The sequence below is a fragment of the Protobothrops mucrosquamatus genome, unplaced genomic scaffold, assembly GCF_001527695.2.
Source record: "Protobothrops mucrosquamatus isolate PMUCROS unplaced genomic scaffold, P.Mucros_1.0 scaffold_197, whole genome shotgun sequence".
NCBI lineage: Eukaryota > Metazoa > Chordata > Lepidosauria > Squamata > Viperidae > Protobothrops > Protobothrops mucrosquamatus.
The window spans coordinates 675,805-689,550 of NW_015386273.1; the positions used below are offsets into that span (position 1 = coordinate 675,805).

General features: G+C 38.4%; 1 protein-coding gene across 2 annotated transcripts in view; it reads right to left on the bottom strand.

The window, feature by feature from the left end:
- PICALM (phosphatidylinositol binding clathrin assembly protein) overlaps window positions 1-13,746 on the bottom strand; it is a 79,525-nt gene that overhangs the window by 16,589 nt on the left and 49,190 nt on the right. The window contains exons 13-16 of one of the 2 annotated variants that reach the window (XM_015825107.1): window positions 8,269-8,409; window positions 1,944-2,051; window positions 527-658; window positions 408-438 (exon numbers count right to left, since the gene is read on the bottom strand). In XM_015825107.1, the coding sequence (XP_015680593.1) occupies window positions 408-438; window positions 527-658; window positions 1,944-2,051; window positions 8,269-8,409 (412 nt within the window). The remainder of the gene's footprint in view (window positions 1-407; window positions 439-526; window positions 659-1,943; window positions 2,052-8,268; window positions 8,410-13,746) is intronic. The other variant, XM_015825116.1, reaches the window with a different exon arrangement.

The following is a 13,746-nucleotide window of genomic DNA, read 5'->3' on the forward strand; positions in this document are numbered from 1 at the left end:
TACTAACCCTACCATTGCAATGATTCACTTAACGACCCTGGAAAGCAAATTTGTAAAATGGGGCAAAACTTGCTTAACAACTGTTTCGCTTTGCGATGGAAATCTGAAGCTCAATTAAGTCAAGGACTACCTTTACATGATTACCTAAAAAGAAAGATGGATGGGAAGAGATCAGAGAACAAGGAGGGAAGTGGGGTCTGCCCTCAGTCCAGCAGCCACCCCCAACATGGATATTATTGGGTAGATGGAAGATGCTAAGTATTAGTTGGTCAGTCATAGATGGCTCATTTATTCTCCCAATCAGCAACACTATCCTTATCTGTATTATTAAGAAATCAATCTGGTTAAGTCATGTAAAGTTGCTGCGAATATATATTTAGAAGAAAAATATATATTAAAAAACTCACTTTTTCGGTGTCCCATTTCCAATGCCCAAATCTGTTACAAAACAAGAAAATCATTAGAAAAAAGTTCATTTTTTTTTTTAAAAAAATGATTTTTATATAAGTCCCATACAAATACTTACTTCCTACGAGGTTGGCTAGAGATGAATCCAAGTCATCTAATACTAACTTATTGGGTGGTGCTTTGGAAGTTGGGAGATTCTGGTTCTGAGAAGTCACGGTTGGTTTTAGGAGTCCACCTAATTCATCAAAGCCTTAAAACAACACAGATTATTAAATGTAACAAAACTTTTTCAATTATCGTACCAGATGTCAACCCATATGTATTTTAAAATCTTAGCATACGGATCTTCAAACGTAGCCCTTTTATGATTTGTGGACTTCAACTCCCAGAATTCCTCAGCCAGGCACTCTGGCTGAGGAATTCTGGGAGTTGAAGTCCACAAGTCATGAAGGGCCTTAGTTCCTCATGCTGGCTGAGGAATTCTGGGAGTTGAAGTCCACAAGTCATAAAACAGCCAAGTTTGAAGACCCCTGTCTTAGCGTAATACAGGTAGTCTTCCATTTACAACCACAATCGAGCCCCAAATTTCTGTTGCTAAGTGACATATTTGGTAAGTGAATTTTGCCCCATGACCCTTTTTTGCCACATTTGTTAAATAAATTGCTGTAGTTAACAACTTGGTAACACGACTGTTAAGTGAATCAGGCTCCCCCATTGACTTGGCTTGTCAGAAAGTTGCAAAAGGTGATCACGTGACTCCAGGACATTTGCAACCATCGTAAGTATGAATCAGTGGCCAAGTATCTGAATTTTCACCACGTGACCATGGGGATACCGCAATGGTTGTAAAAGGATGGAAAATGGTCATAAGTCACTTTTTTCAGTGCCGTTGTAACTTCAAACAGCCCCTAAATGAACTGTTGTGAGGACTACCTGTACAGCTAAAAACACTTTAGGAATTCCTCTTCTATGCTTCAAAAGAAAAAAAAAGGTAACTAAAATACTGCCATCTTTCTTCTGTAAAATAAAGTTGACAATTCCAGAAAATCTGGGATCAAAACCGAAACAAGAGTAAAAGGAATCTTGCATCCGAAAAAGCTGATAATATCTTGCATAATTAGCCATTGAGAACAATAAAAAAAATCACTTCACTGAGGGTGAGAAGATTCATAGATTTGATGAGTGACTCTCAATCTGCTGATCTTTGGGAAACACCGCGTTTAAAAGATTCCTTTTAGGAAAACTCAAGAGATCTACATACAGTTGTGTGCCATTTTTCTTTACTCTCTGAACAGGATTAAGGGGTCCTTGGTGTGCTCTGAGCTGGGTTGTTTTCTTGCAGACGTTTCGTTACCCAAACTAGGTAACATCAACAGTGCCATTGCACTGATGAGGTTACCTAGTTGGGTAATGAAATGTCTGCAACAAAATAACCCAGCTCAGAGAACACCAAGGACCCCTTCATTTCAACCCTGAACTATAAATATTCTCCGTTATCACAACAGGATTAAATAAGGGCTACTTAAAAGACTTACCACCAGAATCCACTAATGCATTTGTACTTTTGTTTCCAAACACAGACTCAAAGTCAACATTAAGGCCTGCTGATGGTTGCGATGGGGCAACAGAAGATGGTGTAAACCCTGCCAACAAAAATGGGGAAAATTATTTATGAGCAATGTATATAAATTCCCAGTTTGCAGACAAGAAATATTGCCATAAATTATTGTGATGGTGGATACAATTCAAACAATGGATAACAAATCAGGAACTGGAAGAAAGTTCCATGATTCAAACAGTGAAAAATTCAGAAAATTGTAGAATTGGAAGCATCCATAGAGGTCACTGAGTTAATACTTTGTCCATTCAGGAATGCAAATTAAAATATTCGTAACAGATGGCCATTTAACTTCTGCTTNTTCAGCAAGCAGGACTGGCCTAAGGGGAAATTTTTTAGTGGGGTTCTTAAACATTTTTAATTAATTATAGCCAATTTAAATATTTCTTTTTAACCAAGTTTTAAGGGGTGTCTTGGGGTGTATTTGTATTTTATTGGTTGTTAGCCGCCCTGAGTCCGTAAGGAGAAGGGCGGGGTAAAAGTTTAATTAATAAAATAAATAAATAAAAATAAATATTGTTTGACATGTATTCCCTAAACAAGATGATCTGAGGTAACCTACCTTCCTTCCTTCCATCCATCCATCCATCCATCCATCCATCCATCCATCCATCCATCCATCCACCTACCTACCTACCCATCCACCCACCCACCCATCCATCCATCTACCTACCTTATATTAAAATATACTTTTATGTACTTTAAATACATAATTTTAACATCACTACTGAGCTGGTGTCATTGTAATTTTCTATTTCAATTCACAACTTGTAAAACAGTTTTCAAGAATTACTCTGAATAGTATTCCTGATTTATTTCTATCACTGAGCAATCCATAAAGATTCCTATATTTGAATCACAGGCCATTTAAACGATATTTAGAACCTACATTATATCTACCTTAACCTGGGGTTTTCAAATTAAGTTCCCAAAAATGTTTTATAGAAGTCAAGAATCTTTTACACTCCATTTCCATCAAGCAGTCATGCTGCAGCTACATCTTCCACAGATATCCACATATTTTATGACTTGCCTTTATTAAACCTCTTGCAACAACAATCACCCACAAATTGGGCGGGAACAAGGACCAGTTTTTAAAGAAATAACTATGCCACTTTTTCTATGCCAAATCTACTGATATTTCAGCACCAGGACAAAATCAAGAGGGGACCATAATGTGAAATATAAGTGTTATGAGTTTGCTGACAATATTAAAAAGGAAATACAGGTAGTCCTCAGCTAACGACCATAATTGAGCCCCAAATTTCTGTTGCTAAGTGAGACATTTGTTAAGTGAGTTTTCTCCCATTTTACGACCTTTTTGCCACCGTTGTTATGTGAATCACTTACACGGTTGTTAATGGAATCTGGCTTCCCATTCACTTTGCTTGTCAGAAGGTCACAAAAGGGAATCACATGACCCCAGATACTGCAACGGTCACAAATATGAGACAGTTGCAAAGCGTCTGTACTTTGAAAACGCGACCTTGGGGATGGTTGTAAGAAAAACAGTCATAAGGCACGTTTTTCAGTGCCACTGTAACTTTGAACAGTCACTAAATGAACAGTTGTAAGTCGAGGACTATCTGTATATACAATGCCATGTAATTTCAACTTATTTCCTTTTTGTTGCCAGTAACAATTTTGGTAAAGCTTTAATTTGAAAGAAACCTCCAGGCAAATTCAGTAATTAGATTACTGCAATAGTGTCAACAACGAATGTTGTTATTAGAAATAGCAAAGCCAGGGAACAAAAGCAGAGAAGGAAATACAATTCCAGCATGGAAAACACATAGTCATCCCTACAGCTTGTATTGTCCGTATAACTGGTCAGCTGAACACAAGTCCTTCCAAAAGTATTATTAGTTTTGTAGACCTGGAAATGGCATACACAAGAACTAAAACATTACACAGTAATCGTTTTATATGAAAAAGAAGTCAGAGAAGGTGACACTTTTTCGGTTAGAAGATGAGATAGACATATAGTTATTTATAGTCCTATTAGTATGCCGCAGAATGCCAAAATGTCAAAAAGGCAAACGCTTGATGTGAAATCTTAAGTTGTCAAATGAAAACACGGCAATACATTCAGGAAACAGAACTTCACAAAAACAGATTTGGATTTCAGAATTTCATTACAAGCTTCTGAACTCAGAACATGACAGCTTGTTCTTTTTAGAAAGACCAGATAGGCCAAAAAAAAAAACAAAAAACGAACACAGAAAACAGAAAAAATAAAAATCAGAATCTTTCTTCTGAACATTTCCTTACTTAACTAATTAACTTAATCAGTTTCAATTCTATCTAAAGGTTTGCCACTGTTGAAAAAAAATATATTTCTACTCTTCTACTAAATGACTGTAGCCCATTCCATTATGCTGGTTTATGACCATAATAAAGACTGATTGATACTCCCAATCATTCATTTATCAAGACACCATTTACTTGCTGTTGGTCAGAAACGGTAGTAACTGTAAAAGGATGTTGACTAAGATTCTGTAAACAAAATAATGAAGGGAGTTTCCAGCAGGTCCAGGATGACAAGATGAACCGTTGAGCTGATTAAAGCGGTTCTTAGGTTCCCGACACACTTCTATGAAAAAATAATTTGCTCCGTTTTGAATTTTCTGAACTTCTCCATATCTGTGCTATGGAATGTTAACTTCATGTTACTAATTATTGTGTTACTAATACATAATTGGAATCCAACAGAACGGGTAACAATATTGTTGGGTGCTCCCTCACCACATGATAAGAAGTTATCACCCCCTTAGATTCAGAAACTCTAGTTATTCACCAGCTCTAGTTACAATAATTGCTATCAATGCTTTCTATAATTTGTGATTAATCTCTGATGGGTCTGTGTAAGAATTCTGGTCCATTAATTGAGGTTTACTAGCACGAGTTGCTCATGTTAGGTCCTGTTATGCTTTTATGAGGTTTAGGTCGGCAAACAATCCAAACATCTAAATGAAGAATACTTTCCCACAGAACTGTATGGTCCATATGTTATCACTGTGCTGAGAACAACTCAAAATATAACTATATGTAATTCTATTTCAAATGGGATAATGATATTGTACTAAACATCTTCTAATGCAACTGCCAGCAGTTTTTTAAAAAAAGGACTTTCCCTCAGTATGGTAAGTATTACTTAAATAGTGTTTCCCACATTCTCCATTTTAAAACTGTTATAAAACCAAAACTGACATCAACTGCCTGTCATTTTTCCTGTTTAAGAAAAGACCAACCAGAATGCCTTTTCATACATGTTGAACTTTTATCTTAAGGCAGGGGTAGGCATCCTTGGCTCTTTTATAACTCGTGGACTTCAACTCCCAGAATTCCTGAGCCAGCCATGCTGAGGGGAAAGGGAGAAGTTTCCAAGCTGAGCCATGCTGGCTCAGGAATTCTGGGAGTTGAAGTCCACGAGTCATAAAAGAGCCAAGGTTGCCTACCCCTGTCTTAAGGTAATAAAATAAACAAAATGTATTAAGGCAGTGGGCTTACTTAGGAAAACCATCGCCAGAAGAATATCTATGGAGATTCTCAGTCATACAAGTCATGGTTGTCCCAAGGGTGCTTTTTCAAAAGACAACTCGGACTTTCTTTGTTTTGCTTGAAGATGTTTCGCTTCTCGTCCAAGAAGTTTCTTCAGTTCTTCTTCAGAACGGAAGAAGCTTCTTGGACGAGAAATGAAACGCCTTCCAAGCAAAACAAAGAAAGTCCAAGTTGTCTTTTGAAAAAGCAGCTTTGGGACATCGCCAGAAGATATATGATTATGATCTATGGTTGAACAACAGCAGAAACGAATAGGCAAAACCCAGTATTTACAATATTCTGGACAACAATATACTGCTTTTCCAAAAAAGAGAAATTAAAAAGCCCTTTGAGGTTTAAAGAACATAAACTGTTTCCCCCCATTTTTAAAATGTCTTTGAGCCAGTGTGGGCTCCTGGCAACTGCCTGAACTAGTCCCTGCAGTTTTCTTGGCAAGGTTTCAGACGTGCTTTTGCTATTGCTTCTTTCTAAGGGCTGAGAGAAAATCTGGTCCAAGGTCACCCAGCTGGCTTTGTGCCTATCAGGACTAGAACTCACAATTTATTCACCGGAAGGTTTAAAAACTGAATTAACTATGAACGTCTGCCTGCATCAGGAACAAAACTCCTGCGCTCTAAATTTTTTTACCTACCTTCAAATAGACCAGCTACAGTTGAGGGTTCACTGCAGAAATGGGAAGCATTAGGATAAGCTTGTGGGCCAGAAAAAGAATCTGATAGAAACAGGTGAAGCAGAAGAGCAAAGGAGGAATGTTATGGAAAAAGAAAAACAATGCACACTATTATAATGGATAACCAAACATTCAGACACTAAGTTAAGACTATAACTACATGACATCTGAGAGAGAGAGAGAGAGAGAGAGAGAGAGAGAGAGAGAGAGAATGAATGTTAAATGTTACATTTTATATCTCAAAAGTGGGGGAAAGTAAAGTGGAAGAGCTGTTTACAAGCAGTCCTCGACATACAACAGTTTGTTTAGTAACAGTTGAAAGTTACACCGGCACTGAAAAAAGTGACTTATGACCGTTTTTCACTCTTACGGCCTTTGCAGCATCCCCCTGGTCAGGTGATCAAAATCCAGACGCTTGGGAACTGACCCATATTTATGACGGTTGCATTGTCCTGGGGCAGGGGTAGGCAACCTTGGCTCTTTTATGACTCGTGGACTTCAACTCCCAGAATTCCTGAGCCAGCATGGTTCAGTTTGGAAACCTCTCCCTTTTCCCTCAACGTGGCTGACTCAGGAATTCTGGGAGTTGAAGTCCACGAGTCACGAAGGGGCCAAAGTTTTCCCCATGCTGGCTCAGGAATTCTGGGAGTTGAAGTCCACGAGTCATAAAAGAGCCAAGGTTGCCTACCCCTGTCCTGTGGTCATGTGATCTCCTTTGGCGACCTTCTGACAAGCAAGGTCAATGGGGAAACCAGATGCACTTAACAACCGGGTTACTAACTTACCAACTGCAGCGATTTACTTAACAACGGTGGCAAGAAAGGTCGTAAAGCAGGGCAAAACTCACTTAACAAATGTCTTACTTAGCAACAGAAATTTCGGGTTCAATCAAAAGCTGAAGTCTACCTGCAGTGGATGATTATATGGGTTTCCCCAGAGAGTCTGGTTAAAAAAAAAAACCCAGCTTGAAGTCATCTAGACAACCAGAAAAGTTAAACTGAAAGTCAAAAGATTTGGGCAGAAAATATTTGGGGGTTATATTTCTCAGATCAGATAGCACTGTAACCTTCCTTAACTTACTGACCAAAGTCACAAAAGGATTAAGGGCACCCATGAGAATTATTACATGAGCAGGATATGAACTGGGGTAGATCACTGGGTTGCTCCCTGTGGTAGGACCATTTAGTGTCTGCCCCCCCCCCCAAATATTAATGACTGACTAAAGCAAAGTTTAATCCCTTCCAGGAGAAAATCAATGAAAAACTGATATTGAGTCAAACAGAGAGAAGACAGACAGGTAGATGGAAAGGAATCTAACATAACCCCCTCCCCATCATTCACGTCTTTAAAATTTAGTGATATAGGTAGTCCTCAGCTTACAAATGTTAACAATTGTTCAAAGTTACAATGCCAGAGGCTATGTGATTGCAATTCAGGTGCTTGTGAACTGACTTGCAATGACAAGGGTTGCTGCATCTTGAGGGCACGTGACCACAAATTTGCAATCTTCCCAGCCTGGCTTCTGGTAAGCAAAGTCAATTGGGGAAGCTGGATCTGCTTAACGATAGCGTGATTCCCTTAACAACCACGTGATTTGCTTAACAACCATGGTAAAAATGGTTATCAACTCATTCTGGGCACGGGATGCATTGGCTACTGACCATATAGGCTTAGCAACTGAAATCCCAGCCCCGGTGGTGGTCATAAGTTGAGGACTACCTGGGGTTTACCTAAATCAGGGGTCTCTAAACTTGGCAACTTTTAAGACTTGTGGACTTCAACTTCCGAAAGTCCTCAGCCAGTCAGCCGAGGAATTCTGGGAGTTGAAGTCCACAACTCTTAAAAGTTGCCAGGTTTGGAGACCCCTGAATTAAATTATTAGCAGATATTAAGATAGATGTTCAGAAACTGACTCTTTTTCCCCCCTCCTACTGAAAGACCTTAGAATTTGTCTACGACTGACAAGTCCCATCAGAGAAAAGAAAAGCCAGCTAGCCAGCCAGTACTTTACCAACAAACATCTCATGAGTTGGTGTCCTAGAAGTGAAAGAAGGGAGTGCATCAGAGGAGAGGTGATTGCTAGATTTTGTGAGGAAAGGATTTAAGTTTGGAATGGCATCGTCAACAGCCTCAGGAGTGGATGTGAAAGGATCTGCAACAGTCCAGGTGGAACAAGAAGGAAAAGGAAGGGGAACCAAATTAGCTATGTATTAGTATTCAGGAAGAACATTAAGCAGATACTTAATTGTTTACAGTTTGCATCCAGATCATTCAGGGGGCATATTTGATAGATTAAATTATTCTGGCTAATGCATGCAATAACTCTTTATCCTCTTTCTAAATGGTGGCCTGAATAACAATCAGCAACTCTTTTTTAATGGGGAGAATGGCTGCTCTTTCTAGTTAAGTGGAATGTTAAACTGCAATTATGAGTTTCGAATTCTGATTAATGTGACCACTTAGTGGTTTGCCTACTATCCTTAGCTAAATGTTTGCATAATATCTTTAGCTAAAAAAAACCCCTACTAATTACACTTACAAGGAGATGGTACATGCATTCATATTAATCAACTGCAGAGTACTGTACAGGTAGCCCTTGACTGACAACGGTACATTTAGTGACCACTTGAAGTTACAACGGCACTGAAAAAAGCGGCTTATGACCATTTTTCACACTTATGACTATTGCAGCATCCCCACAGTCATGTAATTTACATTGGATGCTTGACAACTGGTTCATATTTATGACTATTGCAGCATCCCCACGGTCATGTAATTTACATTGGATGCTTGACAACTGGTTCGTATTTATGACAATTGCAGTGTTCCAGGGTCACGTGATCACCTTTTGCAACCTTCTGACGAGCAAAGTCAATGGGGAAGCCAGATTCGCTTAACAACCGTGTTACTAATTTAACCACTGCAGTGATTCATTTAAGAAATGTGTTAAGAAAAATCATAAAATGAGGCAAAAACTCACTTAACAAAGCAACATAAATTCTGGGCTCAATTGTGGCCGTTAAGTCAAGGACTTCCCGTACAAGCACAGTCTACTAAGAAAATCAATTTCTTTAGGAAATCAACATCTTAACAAGCTTGCTATTCTGCAAATACTTTCACACAGAGCAAAACAGCTAATGCTTTTTCTGGAGACTGCGTGACTAGCCAGCATCGTTGTTCAGCAATTCTGGGAAGTGGTTTTAAGAGCTGCAGATACATGCTACGTTCATAACCCCATGTGCTCTGAATCACGTCTTTTGTCTTCAAATCGAAATAGCTATCATGATCAAGCTAAATTAGTTAATTTGTTCAGTGTATATACACGTCTCTACAGAATCCGGCTCAGCTCCTGATGACTTCATGAACATATTTTTGTGATTTTCGTGACAACAATATTGAAGTGATTTGCACTGCTCTTTTCGGGGATTTTTCCTCTTTTTTTTTTGCAATTTTCCAGTCTAGTTTATAGCCTAGGGATTTCCTGACAGTCTCTCACTCCAGTACTAATCAGGTCTGACCATGCTTAGCTTTTCAAGGTTGATTGAGATTGGCTAGATGTTATCTCCAAGCTGCGTTATAACACTGCAAAAGTTTCCTTTCATTGCTATATACAGTTATCTATTTAACCTACAAATTTACTAACATCTCTGCAAATTTCAAAAAAGTAAGAAATGCAATCTATCTATGTGGTTTCTAAGAGTCAACAGCGACCTGATGTGACTGGATTTATCAGTCAATAAATGGAAAGTAAATGCCAAGGTGGAGGTACGTGCACTTCCATCATTATTGGAAGGAAAGTCCCACAGTCGTACTTTGGACTTTTACCATCTGTGCATGCAATTAATCTTTGTCTACTCTCACATCAGTATGTTAGATACTGAACTGATATGTCCAACACAAGCACCTTTTGTCTGAAACTGTACAATGGTACCGATGTCGTTCACAATGTCTATTGTACAACCAGCTTCTTTTGTCCAATAGAACACTGATTCGAGTCTTGCATCTCCTTAAAGATTAACAAATGTATTACAGTATGAATCTCTCTGAAGATTAGGGCCCATTTTATCAGCCCTATGAAATATTCTTCTCAGTTGCTGTTAGAAGACACCTTGGTTGAAATTGCAAGTTTCTCCATCACAGGCCATGACTGTTCATGTTTTCAATATTACCTCTTTCAAATACCTTATCCAGCAACTAACAGAGAACTCTTGAGACACTATTTGAGATCAGAGGCAAGCAACTCAACAGCTCATTCTGATCTTTGTGGGTTTTGGATATGAATTCCACAGACCTAATTCATTCGTTCAGCGATTTTGGTACCTCCACCTCCTAACATTCTGAGTGGCTCACAGTATAATGTTTCCTATTTTATACAGTTGGCTTATAAACTTCGACGGTTTATCAAAAAATATCAAAGCAGAATAAGTACCTGCAAAAATTAAAAGCCACTTTCTAGTCTTTTGAAAGGTTAAAGATCAGTTTTCTCGGTTCAATGTGGAAACTAAGTGCAGGTAACGGAAAACCAAGCCTCAAGTTGTGAGATTTTTGTCTTATAGCTTTCTCATCTATGAACAAAATTGCAAACAGGGACTCTCTAATGCCATCTAGCACAGTGTTTCTCAACCTTGACAATTTTAAGGCATGTGGACTTCAACTCCCAGAATTCCACAGCCAGCAATGCTGGCTGTGGAATTCTGGGAGTTGAAGTCCACATGCCTTAAAATTGTCAAGGTTGAGAAACACTGGTCTAGCAAGTATTTCTAACGTTTGCTTCCAATGTCTATAGAGATTCTCAGCCCATCCACATCAGGGTTGTCCCAAAGGTGCTTTTTTAAGAGGCAACTGGACTTTCTTGGCTTTTCCTTGAAGACGTTTCCCTTCTCATCCAAGAAGCTTCTTCAGTTCTGGCTCAATTTGACTCTATTCTCAAGTCAGAACTGAAGAAGCTTCTTGGATGAAAAGCGAAACGTCTTCAAGGAAAAGCAAAGGAAGCCCAGTTGTCTCTTGAAAAAGCACCCTTGGTTCCACTTCCAATCACAATCTCGGAGCAGAAATGAACTTTCCAAAGCTGCCTGTGCTTCTTCCAAAATGGGGGCTCAGAACCCCAGGGCAATACCAGAATTTCCTGTTGAATTATACGGATGGAAACTAATCAAGGAGAGAAGCAACCTAGAACTAAGGAGAAACTTCCTGAGAGGTAGAACAATCAACCAGTGGAACAACCTGCCTCCAGAAGCGGTGAATGCTCCAACACTGGAGGTTTTTAAGAAGAGACTGGACAGCCATTTGTCCAAAATGGTATAGGGTTTCCTGCCTGAGCAGGGGGTTGGACTAGATGACCTCCAAGGTCCCTTCCAACTACTACTACTACTACTACTACTATTACTTTTCTTCTTCTTCTTCTTCCTATTCATCTTCCTCTTTTTTCTTTTTCTTTTTCTTCTTCTTTTTCATTCTTTTTCTTCTTCTTTTTCTTTTTCTTCTTCTTCTTCCTATTCATCTTCCTCTTTTTTCTTTTTCTTTTTCTTCTTCTTCTTCCTCTTTCTCTTCGTATTCATCTTCTTCTTCTTCTTCTTCTTCTTCTTCTTCTTCTTCTTCTTATTATTATTATTATTATTATTATTATTATTATTATTATTATTATTATTATTTCAGCATGACAGAAAGGAACAAGGGGAATAATCCTATTAAATACACTGAATTTCAAATTTTAATTGAAATAAAATCTATTTTTATCCAGCGCTTCCCCATTTCTTCAACACACTGCTTCCCCCAAAAAGGCTACACAGCTTTCCCCAAATTTTTGCTCTCCAGGTGAGCTGGGCTTCAATTTCCATAATCTTCAAATGAGCGTAATTATAAGTCCATTCTAGCTGAGGATTATGGGGTAGGTGATAGAAGATAAAGCTGAACATATGCATCAAATGACAGACTGAGGTAATAAAAAAAAAAAGCACCTTACTGTGGCTTATCATTTTCTCTAAGAAAACTCTCAGAACTATAATTATGACCTTCATACAGATTTTCTTCCATGTACTTAACAATTTTAGATAGGGTGCTACTTTGGCTATCACTACCAAAAAAGGGGGGGGAGGAATTCTGCTTCAGCCCCCTCCCCTCTTAATGAACAGCTACCATAGAAACATGGTTACTCTGAATCACACCGTATAAAACACCACGGCTTAAAAGAAAGTGCATAACCATCTCATTGCAATGTGAAAGGCAGATCGGATAGAAAAAGCAAGCAGGATAAAAAACTGCATTGTTATTTAGGAAAAAAAAAGAAGAAGATAAAGAGGACATAAAATCCGAACGGAAGGAGCTTTTAATATTCTTTCTACCTTCCACAATTCTCTTCAAACATAGCAAAGGGGCAAATACAAAACAGAATCGTGATGTTTACAGGTATTTTTTTTTAATTCTTAAATTCTGGAAAGTTACAATAATAAATCAAATTCATCTTCAAGATTGTATGCTTGCAGAGAACTCTGCTCTTTTACAGTGACTTAGTCTGTTGGCTGCCTTTTTAATAAGGCAAGCTTTTAGCATTTTTTTTTTCCTGGAAAAGCATTGTGGAAGAGTTACATCTAATTCCTTTCTTAGTTAGGAAGTGCTATGAACGTCACGTTGAGTTCCTGATGGAAAGACAAACGCAACAAACAGATAAATATGGGTCATAGTATGTCCATGTCAAATGGTTTCACGAATAACGAACTGTCTGGCCGAAAAAGTTCCATATGAAATCATGGTCAACCAAGAGCCTGACAGAAGTATCCTAAAGTTGGGTTTTGAAAGGATCAACCCTTATATAGTACTAGCTGTACCCGGCCACGTGTTGCTGTGGCTCAGTCTGGTAAAAGCGTGTGTTGCTTTTACGTCCAACAGATGGCGCTGTTTTTTTAAAAAAGCATGTTTTTACCTGTCACAGGTGTGACATCTATATAATATAGCTATATAAAAACACGCGCGTATTCGAATACAACGTTGTGTCAAAATTTCAAAGCAATCGGTGAAGAACTTTCGGAGATTTAAGATTTTGAACAAACGAACATTTACATTTTTATTTATATATAAGATAAGGAAGCTTCCTGTTTTTACTTCAAAGTATTTCTACAAATAATGGTGTTTTTTTTCCTATCCAGAGACTGAAAGCAGACTGAAACCTACTTATTACTCTTGTTAAAGTCAACCTGACAGTTCAAGCCTTAAACCTACTCCCTCCGGTTTGATGCAAAAATGAAGATGAATCATTACTGAGAAAGGGAGACGGGGAAAATGGAGGAAGGAAGATACCAGCGACACATTTATGTCTTAGAATAGAATTGTAATGAGCTAAGCACAACTTCCTTAACAGTGAGGCATAACTTGCATCTTATATATCATTCTCTTGAATTATTTTAAAATGGTTTTATTCAAGTCTGGACAAGAAGCAACGGGTGGAAACTAACCAAAGAGAGAAGCAACCTAGAACTAAGGAGAAACTTCCTGA